Source organism: Haliotis asinina, chromosome 15 (genome assembly GCF_037392515.1).
Source record: "Haliotis asinina isolate JCU_RB_2024 chromosome 15, JCU_Hal_asi_v2, whole genome shotgun sequence".
Classification (NCBI taxonomy): Eukaryota; Metazoa; Mollusca; class Gastropoda; order Lepetellida; family Haliotidae; genus Haliotis; species Haliotis asinina.
The window spans coordinates 42,714,525-42,734,317 of NC_090294.1; the positions used below are offsets into that span (position 1 = coordinate 42,714,525).

General features: G+C 37.7%; 1 protein-coding gene across 5 annotated transcripts in view; it reads left to right on the forward strand.

The window, feature by feature from the left end:
• LOC137266461 (dedicator of cytokinesis protein 1-like) overlaps positions 1 to 19,793 on the forward strand; it is a 75,920-nt gene that overhangs the window by 34,663 nt on the left and 21,464 nt on the right. For 2 of the 5 annotated variants that reach the window (XM_067801959.1, XM_067801961.1), the window contains exons 29-46: positions 2,156 to 2,203; positions 4,748 to 4,941; positions 5,193 to 5,265; positions 6,632 to 6,732; positions 7,671 to 7,729; positions 8,089 to 8,160; positions 9,950 to 10,050; positions 11,063 to 11,148; positions 12,170 to 12,326; positions 13,079 to 13,210; positions 13,754 to 13,873; positions 14,455 to 14,544; positions 15,302 to 15,406; positions 15,672 to 15,758; positions 16,220 to 16,274; positions 17,207 to 17,361; positions 18,657 to 18,743; positions 19,469 to 19,642. In XM_067801959.1, coding sequence (XP_067658060.1) covers positions 2,156 to 2,203; positions 4,748 to 4,941; positions 5,193 to 5,265; positions 6,632 to 6,732; positions 7,671 to 7,729; positions 8,089 to 8,160; positions 9,950 to 10,050; positions 11,063 to 11,148; positions 12,170 to 12,326; positions 13,079 to 13,210; positions 13,754 to 13,873; positions 14,455 to 14,544; positions 15,302 to 15,406; positions 15,672 to 15,758; positions 16,220 to 16,274; positions 17,207 to 17,361; positions 18,657 to 18,743; positions 19,469 to 19,642 — 1,896 coding nt within the window. Of the gene's footprint in view, positions 1 to 2,155; positions 2,204 to 4,254; positions 4,276 to 4,747; positions 4,942 to 5,192; positions 5,266 to 6,631; positions 6,733 to 7,670; positions 7,730 to 8,088; positions 8,161 to 9,949; positions 10,051 to 11,062; positions 11,149 to 12,169; positions 12,327 to 13,078; positions 13,211 to 13,753; positions 13,874 to 14,454; positions 14,545 to 15,301; positions 15,407 to 15,671; positions 15,759 to 16,219; positions 16,275 to 17,206; positions 17,362 to 18,656; positions 18,744 to 19,468; positions 19,643 to 19,793 lie in introns of all 5 variants that reach the window. The other 3 variants (XM_067801960.1, XM_067801962.1, XM_067801963.1) reach the window with 3 other exon arrangements.

Here is a 19,793-nt window from a genome sequence, read left to right on the forward strand (position 1 = left end):
AGATGAAGAATGAGGGCTATGTTTATTGACATAGAACTTATATATTCTGTATAAATGACATTTCGACATAGATTCTACGATCACTGCCAAGTGATTACTTGAATGTGTGAATGTGGACAGTCGGGTAGCGTAGTGGAAAAGCGTTCACTCATCACGCCAAGAACTAGGTGTAACAGGCCAAAGTACGCCCCTGTCCCAGAGAATATCCGGGGTTAAGGATTCTATTCCTCGTATGGGTACAATGTGTAAAGCCCACTTCTGGTGTCCGTGCCATGATATTGTTGGAATATTGCTAAAAGTGGCATAAAACCATACTCACTCCACACACTAAAATGAAAGGCACCAGTTCTTTGTCAGAGCATATTCTACCTGAATTCCATCTCTTTCATGTCAATTATATGGGTATATCTTGTCTTCATCAGACTAACGGCTGTGTTAAGCTGTACAAGTTTATGAAAGTTTGTGTTTTGAAGAGCACATCTCATTTAATTTCTGTTTTAGAATCCAAAAACCCGTATATTTCCTCAATCATAGGTCTAAAATGTTCCCATGGTTACATGTGCTTGATTAGTTTCAATGGTAACGTCAACGTCATTTGTAGGTTTATCCAAAACTTTAGTGGGACTAAATTGAAAGTTATTAGAACATTGACAATGAGATCAAACATTTCCAAAATAGATATTCACGATGGTACTCTTGTTGGTTAAATGTTTGTCATCACATTGATGAAATAATGCCAACTCAACTTGGATGAATGTTAGCACAACTTGAGGATTTATTCCACATTCAGCAGCCATGTTGTAATACTTTTTCTACTTTTGTATGTTGGGTATTTCAGTCAGATAATGAATCTTTCAAGAATAAAGCATAACATCATTCTTATTATAATGTTTTAAATGAAACTCCACTCTGATGAAATCTTTAGAAAATATGTATGAAGACATTCTTTCAGTGAACTGTCCCATTCAAAATATAGTTCCAAACAATTTGCAACAATTGACGTAGAATACCATCCACACAGGAAATAAAACCTATCTAAACTTTTATTGAATGTTAACTAAGAAGGCAAACATTCAATTATGAACGATGTGTGCAGATTCAAAGTAGTTCCTGGAAACAGATAAAAAGTAGTACCTAGTAGCCATGGCTAAGTTCATTGGATCGGAGGTTTGCTACAACGACACCTTTATATGAGAAATGTTTGTTTAATATGGGTACAAGGGTTTTGTCCAAGCTTTAGCATCCGTCATGTGTTTCTTTAACACCATTTCAGCAAGTGCTCGCAACCCTACCTTGTTATTGTTAAATGTCATTCGCCGTGTGTTTTACTGAGAATCAGTGTTTGCAGATATTAATTCAACATGATGATTTAAATCTGGTTTGAAGAAGTAAATAATCTATTTACAATTGACACTGAGTCAGTAATGAGTTGAAAAACAATAATTTTGGTGCTAAAATTTGTGCTTTTCTCTGACAACGATGGAACACTTTTTCTCACCATTAGTCTTCCTGAGAATTAGCATTTTTATGAACAGACCAATTCTTTCAGCAAATGGACAACAAATTTATCCTTTAAATTGATTCTTAATTTAAATGGAACAGGTAAAGTATCAATTTGCAAGGTCTGCAAATCAGTGCCTCTTCTTTGACAAATATGGAACACTGTTTCTCATGATTGAGTTCATGTCCTTGATATTGTATTCCATGATTTGAATTATTTCTTTGAATATTAACTGTTGTGTATATCACTGATGTCAATCACAGGTGTTGTCAATTTCACCTGGATTCACCAGGTGTCTGTGTCATTATTGTTAATATATTGTTCATATCACAGTGTATATTCACTCACCTTGCAATCAGCTGATCTTTATCACCATCTTCCACGAAACACTCACTAATTTTTTTTTTTTATTATTATTATTAAAGAAAACAATTGACAGTTTGACAGTTTTAATTTATTGGCTTCTTGCATGTGATAATGTTTTAAAATTATTGCTGGTATATAGGTAGAATATTGCTGAATGTGGCGGTATAAAAACAAATCAAACCAACTTAAAATTTGTCATCTTGAGAAATGTGTTAAACTGTCAAACTGTCAATCATAGCGAAGGCATGCCCATGGCAGTCACCCCTGAATGATCTCCCTGCATTTCAGCAGTCTAGTTCACAAGAACTTGAGGACGGAACAGTGCATGATGTTGGTGTAAGCTTCACTTAATTCACAGCAGCATATGACCTTGACCTCCCTTGTATGCATATAATTAGCAGTGTATCCAAATGTGGTATTGAAAACATCATAGTGTTGGTTTCATGTCTGTTGGTTGCCATTAAACTTTCATGAAGAAAAGATTCAAACAAACCTATACTATTACTTGTTTTGTCCAAGATTATGGAGAGGGTAGGGCGTGCTGATAGGGTTATGAATAAACATGACTCTCGTGGACATAATGAACATTAAATAGTAAAATCTTTCAGGGAGACAATGAGGGTGGGTATCATGAATAGAAAAGGTTTATTTTCACTCTTACAATCTTGAGCCCACAAAGATGAATGAATATAACAGAGAAGATTTCTTTGATATGAGAAGTAAGAGAATGTCTTTCCTTTTGGGCTGACAGATTGTTATGTTTACGAAAATATTCATTCTCATTATTGATGATATGCCATTCTCATACTATACTGAACTTTATTTTGAACTTTATTCTAGTGTACTTGCTTATTTTACATAAAGATCCACAACCCTATGTTGTATTCAAGCCATAACATTGCTAATGTCTCCAAGACTGTTGCTGCTGTTGCTGCTGTTACTGCTGCTGCTACTACTACTGACCAACTGGTTAGCCATACCCATCCACTCACAGCATCATGTAACCTTGACCTTCACAACCCCATCACATTTGCACTCTAGGTCATCACCTTGACATAGTAACCTTGACATAGTAATGTTGTAGTATGGCTGCAGTTTTGTCTTGTAAACAGGAATGTTGTTACCATGGTAACATCTGTCGAAACATCTTTTGTTCCTTTTGCACTTTTATTTAATGAATCATCCGACACAAACAGTTTTGTTTGTGTATACTAATATTTCAAAGACGTGATTTTAATTTTATTTGGTTCAAGAATTTTTGAAAAATTCCAAAATATGTTCAAATTTATTTTATCTCTTTATCAATTCTGCTCTCATCTTAATTTCATATTGATGTAAATTTATCTTAAGTTATACTAATTAACTAACCTTCATATTAGTTAAGCAGCATTTAAATTCTTTGAGTTACTCAGTTCTTTTGTTTTACTCCACTGTAACAAACTGCAGCATTTTCTAACACAAAATCCTATCCGCAGCAATTCTTTGGCCATCAGCCTCCTCAGAATGTATGTTACAAAACCATCAACGTAAGTATCTGCCGCTTCATCACAGTCGTTCATCACAATAAACTACCATTCCTTTTGCAGCTTACAGAGCTAATTTCAAATGTATAATTGTATTCTATGTGTTTTTCTTGCTATTATCATGTGCTTGTTTATATCCAATTGATTTGACTTGTTGAATTGATTATGTTACCATGGTTACAGAGGATTTGGGTTGATGGATATTATACAGTGATAGATATTAGAAGTGATTTGTGATCACTAATCTGTTACAGATGACAATCTGATGTATGATCTGTGGAGAATGATCTGTAAACTGGTGTTATGAATGTGAGATGAATGTTCTGAGATGAATGATCTTCAGTAGATTGTAATCGATTTTTGTTGTTCATAATGATGTACATTTTTACCTCTAATGCAACAGAATACAGGCGGAGTGAAAATAAAATTCATTTTAATGACTTTAGGAATAGTCTACGATGAATGATCTGTGATGAATGATCTTTAACAGATGGTAATTGATAAAGTAACCTTGGAAATTGCCTTGGAGCATTTCAGTTGGCAATGAATGGTCTAGGATGAATGGTCTATGAATGGTCTAGAATGAATGGTCTATGAATGGTCTAGGATGAATGGTCTGTGATTAATGGCTTATAATGAATAATCAACAGTGAATCATCTGTAATTAAGGATCAATGATGAATCATATGTGATAGATTATCCATGACTGTTGTTTTAGCAGAAATTTGTGTTTTGTGTTCTAAATGTTTGGGGTACTTTTTCGTAATCTTTTTTTTTTCCTTTTAGCGAACTTTTTTGTTTCTTGGTTATGAAAAATATGAATTGTAATTATGAGAATCTTTCCTCTATCCTTGCATCTCAAAGGGAGACCCAAAAAAGTTGCAGGCAAGTTGTAAGATAGGAACAAAACTAGTGATGCTAGTCTTGGTGATTATTTCAAGAATACATTAACAGAGTATAACCTACCCAGACTACTGCAGTATACAGTAACCATGCTTACCACAATGTACAGGATAATGTTCACATGTCATACAACTGATAACTTGTACATCATCAGACGACTGATATATTAAAATGACTACATGATTCGTTAAAATAATTCACACCTCTCAGGAGAAATTTACTTGATACATATTTTTTAAACATTTTTGCGCTTAATTTAATTGTTGAGGTTTTTGTTATAGTATATATTTGCTTTTAACATGATTGAAAAATCTTGCTATGCTCAAGGTTGTTTGATGATAATTTTAGTTAATTCCATTTCCCTTTTCAGCTGCATGCAAAGCAAGTAAGGATTGAATATTATAATGTCAGTCATTGTTGCTATGGTAACATTTGTGGTGTCCATTGTTTCCAGGGCAACTGCGTGGCAGTCATGATGAGCATTCTTCGTCAGATGTCAGAAAACCATTACCAAGGTTACATCAAGAGCTTCCCAACAACCTTTGACCTTTTGGACTTTCTGATGGAAATTCTGATGGTATTCCGCGACCTTGTCAGTCGCAACGTCTACCCCTCCAATTGGCTAGAGATGATAATGCTGCAAAATAGGTACATGGAAAGATTGGTGAAGTTATCTGGATATATTTTCGTAAACTCTGGATATCTGATTCCTTACATCATTTTATTACATTTAATCATTTCTTCAGATAACTTCTGGTTGACTTTCAGAGAATTTTGACCACCAAAACAAAATGAAAAATATCGGGGTTTTTTTAGCCAATCAGATTTTAGCTTTTTCAGAACAATTTTTTTCTTGTTTTTCTCAAGACAGTCTGTCTTTCAAAGTTTCTGTTCCACAGCATAATATTACGAGCTCTGCGTTTCTTTGCAAACACCATCCATGACAAGTTCTCAAGTCCATTTGAACAACAGGTGAGTCTAGATGTCTCGGAATATCTTCAGTACCATTGTCTGTACATCCACAAAATGAACTAACTTACAAAATGTGTGAGCAATGACCATGCTGTACTTGGATTGTCTTGTTGCCATTCCCAGTGAGGGTATTTCTTGCTCCTGCCTGTCGGAGGGAACTGATTGAGAAATATGTACCTTTTCAGACACAAAGATCTGCTGATCTGCCTCAAAAAAGTATAGAAAGAGATTATTTGCTTACCTCTCTGGAGCGATCTTCTCTTGGGAATTAAGAATTCCCAATCCCAACAATCTCTAATAGCTGCCTGAAAACAAACCTTATCCAAAAGTTCTGTAAAGAGGGATTTACCAGTGAAAATAAAGGCATGTTCTGCAGCAAATTTTAATTTTGTGGAGCACCATGAGCAGTCATGGAGTTTTGGGTGCATTACAAACCTTCTTAAGAACAGTTCATTTGATTTTCTTCATAGACTTTCAAGCTTCTCTTTATAACTATTTTGGCTTATTTCATACACCATGACACTCATGTCAAGGTCAAAGTGAGTCTTGAAAATATTTGTGCGTTTGAACAACTACAGAGCTAAATATCAAGATACTTTGACTTGTCATGTTTTTGTTGACATTCACATCTGACATATTAAACGACGACCTTCACTGTCCTTACTTTTTATGTTTGATTTTGTAATTTGCAGCGGGGGATTGTGTCCCCTTGCTGACAATGCTTTTTGTAATAATAAGCATGTGTTAACCTCTGGTATTCATTTGTCAGGAACCGACAGAGTTATTTCTTAGTTAATTCCCACATGTTCTTAAATGGTCACATATAATGCAGGCTGATGTCTGTGAGGATTGGCTAAGAATAGTTAAAACTACCTCTGGTGAGACATACAATTTCAATAACATATTTATCAGTTTATGTACAAAGTACCCATTAAGTTGTTTCAAATTCTCCCGCATACGTCAATATTTACGTATGTGCATGGCTATAGACAGATCAAACTGACAGACTACTATAATTGTTTCTGTGTGATTCTGTCATGTGGTCTGATGCATATCCAGCGTTTGTTTTAGTGATACGGTTCACAAAGTGATATTTAAAGGCACTTTTCTACACAACATTTCTCTTGAAATAAATAATGCTTGTCTCTCAATAATACTAGATATCAGCCCTAGGAAGGTACATATTATTTATTTCCCCTAAAATTACATAATTAGATTGCAATATTAAATTAAAAAGTTTGAATGAATTAATGAAAATGTGTTTAATTCTGCTGTGTGTTGTCATTAACTATTTACTACTCCTGTTGACAAGACATGTCTCAGTCTGTGCTTTAGTTTAATGCAATGTGTTACTTTGTTGTTACAGCTTTGGAACAACTTTTTCCACTGCACGATCTCATTCCTCATCCAGGATCCCCTACAGCTTGAAAACTGTCTGCCTTCCAAGAGACACAAGATCATATCCCGGTATGAGTCGTGTCATGTCACTTCATGTCTTTGTCATGTTTTGTCATCTCATGCCATGTCGTGTCACCTAATGCCATGTCACCTCATTTTGTCTGTCTTTCCTTGTCACCTAATGTTTTGTCACCTCATGCCACACATCTTGTGTCATGTCACCACATGTCATATGTCTTGTCATGTCATGTGACCGCATGTAATGTGTCTTGTTATGTTACCACTTGTCATGTCATGTCATGTCACCTCATGCCATGTCATGTCATGTCATGTCACCACATGTCAAATGCATTGTCATGTCACCTCATTTCATGTGTCTTTTCATGTCACCGCATGTCATGTGTCTTGTCTCGTCATCTCAGGTCATGTTTTTAGTCTTGCCTTAGTCTTGTCATGTCATATCACATATCTCATATCAAAATGATATGTCACATCATCAGTTATATTATATCTTATATGTCATACCATGTCATGTCAGGTCGTATTGTATGATTAGTACCAAAGCTCGCCCATTTGAAAACACCCTAATTTTGGAACTTAGCCAAGAGCAGCCGCCTCGCATTGTTTTAGATCTGATTATGCCAGGATTATGACGAGATTTTAAACTATTGATGACTCGGGCTGATGAAGACAATATTTATCATTTCTTACCATTAGCATCATTGTTCATGGATTATTTTGGACTTTTTTGATTTATGCAACATACCAGTTTTTTAATTAAAACCATTAGTCCATCAAAATAGGCTCTCAGGAATTTTGTTTCATGTTTAACTGACTTAGGTCATAATTATCCTGGACAGTGATGTGCAGGAGTTTCCAAACTGAAACATAGATCATCAGTGCTGTGGTGCACAAGTCCAGCCCTCTGTTTAATTCTGTACATATGTGTGGTGATTTGTCCATCTCAGAATGGTTGGGAATAAACGTGATGACACCATCTGTTTCAGATACAAGGACATGAGAAGGGAGACAGGCTTTGAGATCAGAGCCATGTGGTTCAAACTAGGTGAGAACTGAAAAATAAAAACTGTCAAGAAAAAATTATGTGTCACCCACAATGTTCTAGACAGGAATTTTACTTTCATGTCAGTAATAACGGATCTTGTATTTCAAAACTCAGCCATGACAGATTGAGGTTACAAGAGGTAACGAGGTAATCTTGTGGTTAAAGTGTTTACTTGTCACATCAAAGACCTTGATTCGATGACCCACATGGATACAATGTGTTAAGCCCATTTTTTGTCCCCTACCATGATTTTGCTGGAATATTGCTAAATACTGTAAAACTCACTCACTCACACTGTGACACTGTGTTATGTGAAATGATTCTCAACCATGACTGTCTATTTCTCTTATGTTTTTAAGGTCAAAATAAGATACAGTTTATTCCGGAAATGGTTGGGCCAATATTGGAAATGACGCTGATACCAGAAATTGGTAAGTCCACGTCAACAACAATGTAAAATTAATGTATTAGCCTCATTAAACCCTCCCCTGCCTTCCTTCTTGTGCAGTCTTTAAGTGCTGTTTATGAGTTAAAATTATGTGACAGCCTATGTTTTGGGGGTTTTTTTATTTTTTATTTTATAAAGGTTTAAAAATAATGCTGCTAGTTTTTGTGCCTGCAATCCAAAGTGATGCTGTTCTCGGTCATGAAATTATTACCCTGATGGAATTGTACTTTCAAGCAGTAGAGATGCCAACCTCTACGATTTTATCGTAGTCGCTACGTATTTTAACTTCAAACTACACCAATACGATTCCACTGGAAATCCTACGAAATTTGAATAAAATGCATTAAAATTCGGATATATAGACAAAAACATATATTTTCAATGATGAAATACATTTTCGGACTTCACGTACCTTACATTCATCATATTTAATGACATATTTGAACTGGTATGATTGCAAGTAACAAACGTAATTTTTGCGAAACTGATTTCAATACCTTTGTGATTTGACACATTTAGTTCCTGCGGAGATAATTTAACCACGTGACTGTAATATCATTCAGTTTTTTCTCAGAATCCATCATGATTTTGTTTATTTAGTTGACTACTAATTTTATGGTCAAACTACTAATTTTGAACATTGAAACTACTATTTGCAACACTTTTGGGTTGGCATCTCTGAAGCAGTACTAAGCGCTAAGCGTGACCTCATAGGCCAGTACGTCCACTTTTTAGGTGCCCATTTTCAACAGCTGGGTGGACTGAGTAAAATGTGGATGAAGTGCAAGGGACACAACACAGTAGGAGACCCAAGACACAAACTTTTGGATGTCTCCACCGGGATTCGAACCCGGGCCTTGGCATGAGAAGCCATCATGCTAACCGCTGCACCACTGTGTGCTCTTTCCATTTCATTCATGTGCAGTGAGTTTCTTAAACTGCTGTAAGCATTAGTGAAAGGGCTACACTGGGGAGGCTCCCATTTGGCATTTGTGCTCCTCCATATGGTGAAGATTTTATTAGAGGCAGTTATCCTGATCGGGTGGTCAGGCTCACTGACGTGGTTGACATATGTCATCGAACGGCAATTGCAAAGATCAGTGCTCATGCTGTTAATCACTGGACTGGTCCAGATTCAGTTGTTTACAGACCACCATTATATAACTGAAATACTGCTTAGTTAGGCATTACACTATAGCCAACCATTTATATGGTGACATATTTTATATATATCATTACGATTTTTAAATTTGGTATTTAATCGTCTGGGTTCATATAGAAAATATGTGAATATCAGTACCGCCTGCAACTTCAACTTTTGGTCATCAGTCAGAAGAAGATATCCAGGCTTCTTTTAGAAGTTTGAAAGTACAATATTACAAACTTTAAGGATAAAATTATTTCATGAGTCGGGATGGTAGGCTAGTGGTTAAAGCATTCGCTTGTTACGCCAAACACCAGCTTCGATTCCCCACATGGGCACACTGTGTGTGACTCATGTCTGGTGTCCCCCTGCCATGATGTTGCTACAGAAACGACATAAAACTAAACACACCCACTGTTTCTTGAGTGTCATGTTTCTGTACAGATTTTTGTGCAGTTGTCAATCCTGCTTGAAACGACAACATATAGAAGTTGTTATCCATAAAGTTTTTCTGTAAACTTACGTGAACTGGCAGTCATTTTTAAACAGTGTGTGTGGATAGAGTGTTTTTTATGTTACCCCAAAAGAAGTTCCTGGTTAACACCCTTTTCCAATCTCCCTGTTGCAGAGTTGAGGAAAGCGACAATTCCGATCTTCTTTGACATGATGCAGTGTGAGTTCTCACAGCCTATTCCAAGATCCAAATCTCTGCAGGGGAACTTCAATCAGGTCAGTGCTCAGTTTTATTGGAGACAGGAAAGCTTGTGTTCAATTTTGTGCTCAGTGATTTGAGTTCTTTTCAAGTTGCCTGTAACAAAGATGTACCCTTTTTAAAATCTTGCCAGTACTGTTTCATTTTAGTTCTCACGGTCAGTGATTAGGAGGGACAGTGGGGTAGCCTAATGGTTGAAGGGTTCTCTCGTGTTGCCTAGACTTAAGTTTTATTCTCAACATGGGTGCAATATGTGAAGCCCATTTCTGTTGTCCCACCCCACGCTATTGCTGGAGACCCGTGAAGGTCCAGGGTAGAATGGGCCTTCAGGAACCCATGTTTGCCATAAAAGGTGACTATGCTTACTGTAAGAGGTGACAAACGGATTTGGTTGATCAGGCTCACAGACTTGGGTGACACACGTCAACAGTTCCCAATTGCACAGATAGATGCTCATGTTGTTGATCAATGGATTGTTTGGTGCAGACTCAATTATTTACAGACCGCCGCCCTATAGCTGGAATATTGATGTGTGTGGGATAAAACTAAACTCATTCACTATTGTTGGATATGCTGCTTGGAGATAAAAACTAAGAGATTTCATTTGGGGTGAAAAAAGCCCAAAATGGCCATGTCTGCTTAAGAAGTGAATTTCAAGTTTGAAGAGACATGGAATTAGCTAAAACTTGGTTCAATGAGCTTAGTTCATTTGCGTTTGCATTTCATCTTTGATCTGTCAGGATTCGTCAGTGTGTTAAAATTTTAATATACCTAAGTTAATCAACTAAAGTTAATTACTTGTTTAAGCCCATGAAAATTTCGGTTAATATTTGATCTTCAGCAAACCTTGTATGGTTGACACATGTTATGTCCAGTTGCGTCAATTGATGCTCATGATGTCAGTCACTGAATTGTCTGGTCTAGATTATATACAGACTTTCTTCATATATTCGAATTTTGCTGAATAAGGTGTTAAACAACAAACAAACTCGCGCTTTTAAATGGGCACGACTTTGCATATATTTCCAGGTTGAGAATGAGATGATCACACAGCTGGATGCTCTCGTAGAAGGTGGTCGTGGAGACGAGCAGTACATGGAGCTGATGTACGACATGTAAGTACATGGAGTCTGCACAATCATTGGGTTGCTGTCACCCTATTCTCTTTTGACAAGACCATTTGGGGTTGCCCAGTAGTTAATGCATTTGCTCATCACACACTGAAGACCAAGGTTCGATTCCCACATGGGTACCATATGTGAGGCCCATTTTCTGGTGTCCCCAGCCAGGATAATTCTGGAATATTGCTAAAAGTGGCTTAAAACTATGCTCACAAGAGCTGCAGCAGTTCACTCGTTTATGCAGTGAACTGGAACATATCATTTTATAAATTCAATTAATGTTTTGGCGATTACATAAAAGTCAAACAGTTTTTTCCTTTTACATTGAATATTTGTGTTATTTGTCAAAACAAGATACACAAAATGGAATGTGTTCAAATCAGGCCAAATAATAGCCACCACTTCTGTTTATTTAATTTGACAGTAATGTCACTTGTAGTTGTCATGAAACAGTAACACTGACAAATGGTCAAAACATGTCAAATAATTAGTTTCTTATTGTTTCACTAACTATATTGAATGATACATCAATAATAATGAATTGGTATATTGACTATAACTCAGGATAACCAGAGCTGTTAGGTGCTGGAAGGTTAATACTTACATGACTTATCCCACCAGGTACCCATTTTCTGCTGGGTGAACAGAGGCAATTTTTAACAAACTCACTTGCCTAAGGAAAGACCTTGTGTATCATATGTGCTTCATTGGGGGACAGGACTGAAGTCCAAGAAACTCTCAGGAGTCAAGTTGCCAAACACGGTCATCCATCCAAGGACTCTCCTAACCCAACTTTACCTAACTTCAACTGATTTGTGACCAGAGCTTTATTCACAAGACCACACCTTGACCAGTCTAATACCTTGAGTGTTGACTTCTTACTGTTTCCGTTACCTAATATTCATGGCATGCATCTTTTTCACCTCATAGTTGACTCATTGCAAACCCTTTGGTAACACAAATGACATACTCTTTAGAGACGTATTTAAACAAACCCATCAACCTTGTCTTCCAGACTGAAGCAGCTGTGCAGTGGTCATGCCACGATGAGGGACCAGGGTCTGGTGTTCGTGGAGACGATACGGAAGCTGCTGCAGCGCCTCCTGGAGTACCGTCTCATCATCCAGGACGAGATCAAGGAGCACACAATGAGCTGTATCGTTAACCTCCTGGTCAGTCTGACCTGCTTTACACAACCTTGCAGTTTGATGTTTGCCTTTAGATAGCAGAGTTATATGCCTCATCAGAGTCAGGATTCGCTGTTTTTGGCTTGATATATGATCTTTGTCGTACATTAGCCCAACAAACAAACTAATCCAGACAAAAATACTGATTGGGCCTCCGGTGATTCTCAACAAATATTGTTGTGTTCATTGACAATGAATACTTTTGATCCTGCACTTTTAACTGACATTTACAAACATGGCTGCCAGATGATGTTGAAACATTGTGCTGTGGCCACCTCCCATGAGTATCTGTCTCTGTACACATCAGTGAAAAATGATGTCAGCTCTATCAGATAACTGCTATTCGCCCATCATGCTAGACATGTGCTTTGCCAGTTCAGATTATTTCATCCTCTGGCTTTCATCATTTTTGAGGTGTTGTTATTAAAATGTGGCTGTTACTGTGTCCCTTTTTTCCCCAAGAGTTTTTGTAGAGATGATGTTTTGGTTAGGACACATACTGTATAAATCAGTTTAAATATGCACAGCAAACAAATAAAATAGTACTACAAATACTTTGTTACAACATTTGCTCACTGTATGTGTTTTCAAATTTTAGGGTATTTTTTCAGTTTTCAAATTTCAGTATTCAAAGTTAATCCTGCAAATCTTGAAACATGAATCTTCTATATATACCCTGTCATTCAGAAGTGACTTAGTTAATTTCTGTGTCCTTGATATCATGACGTCTGCTGCAGGATTTCTACCATGACATCAATCGGAAAGAAATGTACATCCGCTACTTGCACAAGCTGTGTGACCTTCACCTTGACTGCGACAACTTCACTGAGGCAGCTTATACACTTATGCTGTATGCCAAGCTCCTTCAAGTGAGTATCTCATACCAAATCTTTTGAAACGATTGTATCGCACATGGCTTTGGCATTCATGATTCATCAAGTTCACATATTCTTGATGACACATGAAGATCTGGGTTAGAATTGGTCTTCAGTAACCCATGCTTGATGACTAATGGGATCAGGTGGTTAAGCTTGCTGATTTGGTTGACACATGTCATCACATCCCAACTGAGTATAATCTTGTTCATGCTATCAACTCAATTGTTTGTCTGGGCCAGACTTGATTATTTACAGACCTTCACTATATAAGTAGCATGTTGCTGTGTGCACAATTAGTATTTAGGCAAGCAAGTAGTCAGTGGTATTACAAAACACTACTTAACTGTGAGCTATGGGTGGAATGAGGTCAAAGCTTGGTGATTTGGCTGATGCATGTCACCGTATTCCTGTTCCTGTGTTTTAGTTATTTAGTTGCATCTTTTCTGTCCGAGCTGGATTATTTCCGAACAGCCGTAAAATTACTGGACTATACTAAATGCAGCTTTACACAACAAACAAATGTTTTTGTTTCAGTGGTCAGAGGAGTCCTTGCCGCCGATGTTGCAGAACGACAAGTATCAGGACAGCGTCACCCACCGTGAACTGAAGGAGAAGCTGTACTATGACATCATCAACTACTTTGAGCAGGGAAAGGTAGGTCAGGACTCTTGAATTGGATTTATTGTTTTTTCAGTGACATGTTCTCCATTAACTTCACAGTGCGTTTATTTGTCTCCTTTTTATATGAAAGATATTAACGTTGGTCCTTGTTGTTACCTTGACTGGTGCTAGACATTATGTGACTCTGAGCTCAGAGTGTGTTCTTCATGCTATGTCCATGTTAAAACTCTGGCATGGTATCACTATGAAATCAATATACAGCCACATATATGTACATGCACGATGTGATAGTGATAAATGCATGCAAACTGGTAACTCTACATAAAAAACACAACTAAAAACATTAACCGCGAAGATCTGGATAAGATTTGGTCTTCAGTGACCCATTCTTGTTGTATGAGTCAAGTAACAGGATTTGGTGATCAGACTCGCTGACTTGTTTGACACATGGTCTTGCTGTTGATCACTGGATTTTCTGATCCACACTTCATTATTTGCAAGTCATTACTATAGCACGAATGTTGCTGAGCGCAACGTTAAACAACAAAGAAGCACTCGTACTAATGTGAGTTCTTTGTGTATTCTTGCATTAACATATTCAATTTCATTTTCAGATGTGGGAGAAAGGCATTGAACTATGCAAAGAGCTGGCACGCATGTACGAAGAAGAGCTGATAGACTACCCCAACCTCAGCCTCATTCTGGTGAGCGCTTTAACAAATCATTACGGTTGACTTAAGGCAGTGTTCCTGCCAATGTATTTCCTTCTGCTAGTACCACACAGGGCACTGATACCTCACTAAAGACTTACTGACTGGAGACGAGCTGATTTGCTCTCAGCATGCAGATGATTTGACCTTAACCCAGTAGTACAACAGCACTGTTTAATTTTCCCATGGAACAGGTTTGAGCTTGGCTATATCTATATAAGTCTTCAGTTGCTTGAAGACATCACCTATGTTGTACAGTCTGTACTGAACTGTATTGACAGTGCATTTAGTAAGCCAGATATCAGGGTTGGTAACTTCAAACTGTTACTAACCCAAAATGGAATTAACCAGACCAGACACCAAGAATTCACTCACATGTATGGAACATCTAAAATTTGCGTCAGACTGTTGGACTGAGCTGTAAATTTAGACAGTCCAGAAATACTCTTGCCCATCTTGGGCAGTCAGACAGGCCTTGTTTCAAAGACAATAGGTGTGAACTGTGTGACATGCTTTTTTGCAGAATGCAAACAGATTTTGATCTTAAGTTACATGCAACAGCAACATAACCAGAATGATTTTAGAAAATTTGTGCAATAGACTTGACCATCTGGAACCAATTTTCATCTATTCCCAAAGAATATTTTCAACACCCTCTAAGGATAATCACATGATTATTTTCTCAAAAGCTCAAAAATCAACCTTGCAGACGTGTTAATTATTTCCTGCTGTTTCTGTTCTTCGTTCACAGAAGAAGCAGGCTGATCTCTACGACAGTGTCATGAAGGAGATGCGACCAGAACCAGAGTATTTCCGCGTTGGCTACTACGGTCTAGGATTCCCATCATTCCTCCAGGTTGGTCCAGTGGGTTAGATTTAGCTCCTGGCAATTGATGCTGGTTTTAAGGACATAAGTTTTATAGGAGAGAAAAGTTGTGAGATCTCAGGCTTATAAGAGCTTTTGTGAAACGGGGCACAGGTCTAGTGGATTGACGTCTGCCTGGAGATCAGACGTCTCTTGGTTGGGTCCCAATGTCTAAGTGATGATCATGAGATGATGGTAACTAAAATGTATTCTTTTATCATTTTCATCTTTTAATTATTCCATCCCATCATTTCAGAACAAGATGTTCATCTACCGAGGCAAGGAGTATGAAAGACTTGCTGACTTCAATGCCAGGATGCAAAACCTGTTTCCCAATGCTGATGTAAGTACAGATAATCCAACAATCTTGATGTCCAGTTCTTCTGAACTGAGGGCAGTGGGGTAGCCTAATGATTAAAGAGTGTGCTTGTCATGTCAAAGAGCCGTCTTTCAATTCCCCACATGTTTACAATGTGTGAAGCCCGTTTCTGGTGTCCCTCGCTGTGATATTGCTGGGATATTGCTAAAAGCAGCATAAAACTGTACTCACTCTTTCTTCTGAACTTAACTGGAAAATAACAAATAAAGCTACCAAATTCATTTCTACTAATATATTTACCTAATCAATCAATTGATTGAATCGAGATGTATTTCAGTGTATTGTCTTTCTGTTCATTGTGTATCAGAAGGCAATGATTGTCCAGAATCATTAACTTGTCATTTAGTTGATCTTTTTCTGACATGCACAACCATGACTGTTTACGTCTGTTTATGTGAATGAATGTGATCTCATTTGTGTTTCAGCTGATGAAAACTCTCGACTCTCCTGGTGATGACATCCGAGAGTCTCCAAAGCAGTGTATCCTTACGTAGAAAGTGTAGTAGCTGTAGCATCAGTATAGAAGTAGCTGTAGCAGCTGTAAAGATGTAACTGTAGCAGCTGTAAAGATGTAGCTGTAGCAGCTGTAAAGATGTAACTGTAGCAGCTGTAAAGACGTAGCTGTAGCAGCTGTAGAGCAAGATGAATCTTAAGCATCGTATTGACTTGTTAGATAGTGATATCCAGAATCTTTTGGTTTGATTATGGGTGCACCTGCTCCCAGTGCTGCAATTGGATCAGCCCTCAGTCATATAAAGTTAAGACCTGTGAAGATCTGGATTAGAATTGATCTATGCATCCTTGTAAGAAAATGCTGACAGTTCCACCATTTCGGACCAACACATATGGTGGCAGAACCTTCAGCAGAGCAGTGCTGATCTGTGGAATGGGCTACCAGTGGATGTCAGGCGATCTGAAAATTTCAGCAGCTTCCAGACCACACTGAAGACTGTCCTCTTCAAAAGAGCATACGACTGAGCGCTCTTGAGCAGGAGCACTTTCTAGATTAGCTGGCGCTATATAAATGCATAATTTGTTATTATTAATATTTATTATAAGAGACGAACAGAATTACGTGGTCAGGATCACTCATGTGGTTGACACACATCATTGTATCCTAATTGTGTAGATTGATGCTCATACTCTTGATCACTGAACTGTCTGGTCCAGTCTTGATTATTTACAGACTGCTGCCATAGGCTTGAATGTTACCAAGTGTGGGATTTATCAAGAAACAAACTAGACAAGCACTTCTTTACAGACTGCTGCCATAGGCTTGAATGTTACCAACTGTGGGATTTATCAAGATCTACTAGACAAACACTCTTTACACCCTGCTGCCATTAACATGATTAGCTGGACTGTTCTGTGTATGGAGTAAAAACAAATAGTGCCATTTCCTTAGCGTGTAGTTCTCCAGATCAATGCTGTCAGCCCGGTCATGGAGCTGAAGGAAAGATTTGTGGACAAACACATCAGCGAGCAGATTCTCAAGTACTACCGTGTCAACGAGGTGCAGAAGTTCACATACTCTAGACTGTCCGAGGAGAGCAGTAACGACGTTGCTGTAAGTCTGCTCTTCCTATGCAGAGTTGATTCCAATCAGAATCAGAATCAGTTGACAATTGAGCCTCAATTTCTTGAAACAAACATAGTTTTCACTCAAAATTCATATTGAAAAGTTCAGTTTGATACAGCTGAATCTTTAACTTTAACTCAAGTTTTTTATTTTCTGAATTTAATATCTTTTTGTGTTTCCATGCCAGTATGTTCAAGTTTGACTGAATTTGGTGGGTGTACTCTTAGTTGGAGCAGAACTTGGAAACTGTTAACTATTTCTAGACCAAACATGGCACATAGATAGGTTTGGTGGTGTACTGTTACCTGTTGGTAGTTTTGGATTTCTGAATTAAATTGGGTTTTTTTGTGTCTCCATGTCAACAAGTTTGGCTTCAACTGATTTTGGTGATAGTGCTCCTTTCTGGAGCAGAACTTAAAAACTGTTCAGTATTCTTCTTCCACTTTACCATATACACACCAAACCATTCAGCAGCATCGCAACTAGTAGACATATTTGTGAAGAGGATTTTGCCATTGATGACTTTGTGTTCTTGTTGAAATAAGAAAGACCTATCTATCCACCAAACTCAGATTGTCTACCAAATTGTATACTAAGTATAATATCCGTTTCAGTTCATCCTGGGAAATGTGTTTTCTTGAATTTGAGTAAAATCTCAGACTTAAGTTTGTTTCGAGAAGTTGGGCCATTTCTGTTAAGAGTCTCTTGGTTCTCTTCGGCCTTGTAGACAACAGCCTAAACAAACTAATGGTGATTTGAGATGTCACCGTCAGTTCATTATAAGTTAATCCTAGTGTTTTCCCTGCCTCACTTCGCTGTTGTCCTGTGAAGATCCAGCTTAGAATGAGTCTTCAACAGCTCATGTTTGTCTCAAGAGGCAACTGAGTGATGAGGTGGTCATTGTGTCGGTTGATGCTCATGCTGCTGATCACTGGAATGTGTGGTCCAGACTCAATTACTTACAAAGCTATGGCATCACTTCAATATGTCTTTATACAAGAATAATGCCTCAGGAGCTAAATATCAGTTATAGTTACAAAGTTATGTGCAGTGTGTCTGAATTGTGTAGATCAATGCTCATGCTGTTGATCACTGGAATGTGTGGTCCAGACTCAAATACTTACGAAGCTATAGCGTCACTTCAATATGTCTTTATACAAGAATAATGCCTCAGAACCTAAATATTAGTTATAGTCACAGAGTTATTTGCACTGTGTCCAAGTTACAAGGTCTGTTCAAAGTTGTCTAATCAGCATACAAGACATATTTTGTATTTCCTACAGAAAATGTGGCTAGAGAGGACGAACCTGATCACTGCCTACCCCTTGCCGGGCATTGTGGGCTGGTACCCGGTCACAAAGATAGAAACAGTGAGTTCAGACTACCAGTCTATGGTTTATTTCAGTATGATGTACAGTGCTTTTTCCGCTTTCTGCATAAAAATGTTGGACTAATTTTTGCTCATTGGATGTTTATGTATAAACTGGTACACTGGTGAAAAGGCTGCATGTGGTAAGTGCACACTTTTGAATTGTTGGATCATCATTGTAGACATTGGTAAGTAAATACTGAAGAATACATAAAACAAGCTTTTGTTTATTGCATAGAACCAACTTCTGATGTAGGTTCTTACAATCTTATCTAGATGCGTGGTGGGGTAGCCTAGGTGTTAAAGCGTTTGCTCGTCACACCAAAGACCCAGGATTGATTCCCCACATGGGTACAGTGTGTGAAGCCCTGGAATGTCACTACAGGTGGCATAAAAGCGTACTCACTCACTGTTTTTGAAGCTGAACGTAACTTTCATGAAGACATGTGCCTCCATACACTCACTGTCATATTTTTCTCTGTTATTATTTATACTAGACAAAATAAGTTCGGGATATTGGTATTTTTATGATTGATATTTCATCAGTGTGTCAATGAATATTTGCATCATTATTCATAATTTCAAAATTTACATATATCCCTAACTATTTTTGTCCAGTATATATGCTTTCAGTTTAGAAGTAATGCAGCATAAGTAGTGAATTTGTATATTTTGCTGTGATTTGGAGCTTTGAAATTGCACAGTATTTTGTCTATTCACCACCAGGTGGCTGTCAGTCCTCTGGAAAGTGCAATAGAAACTATTGAGACAACCAACAAGAAACTGTCCAGTGCCATAGAGCAACATCGGCATGACTCAGAACAGAGGGTCGACCCACTGGGGATGCTGCTGAATGGTGTAGTTGATCCTGCCGTCAATGGAGGAATCTCAAAATACAAGGTCAGGATAGATTGGTTGTTGATCTTTCTTATTAGCTGATGTTTACTGTAATGGGATGTCAATGATTATTGGTTTGTCAGTAAGGCTCTTACGATACACACACATAATCGGGGAATCGAACTGTAGCCCTTCATGTATACAGTTTGTTATT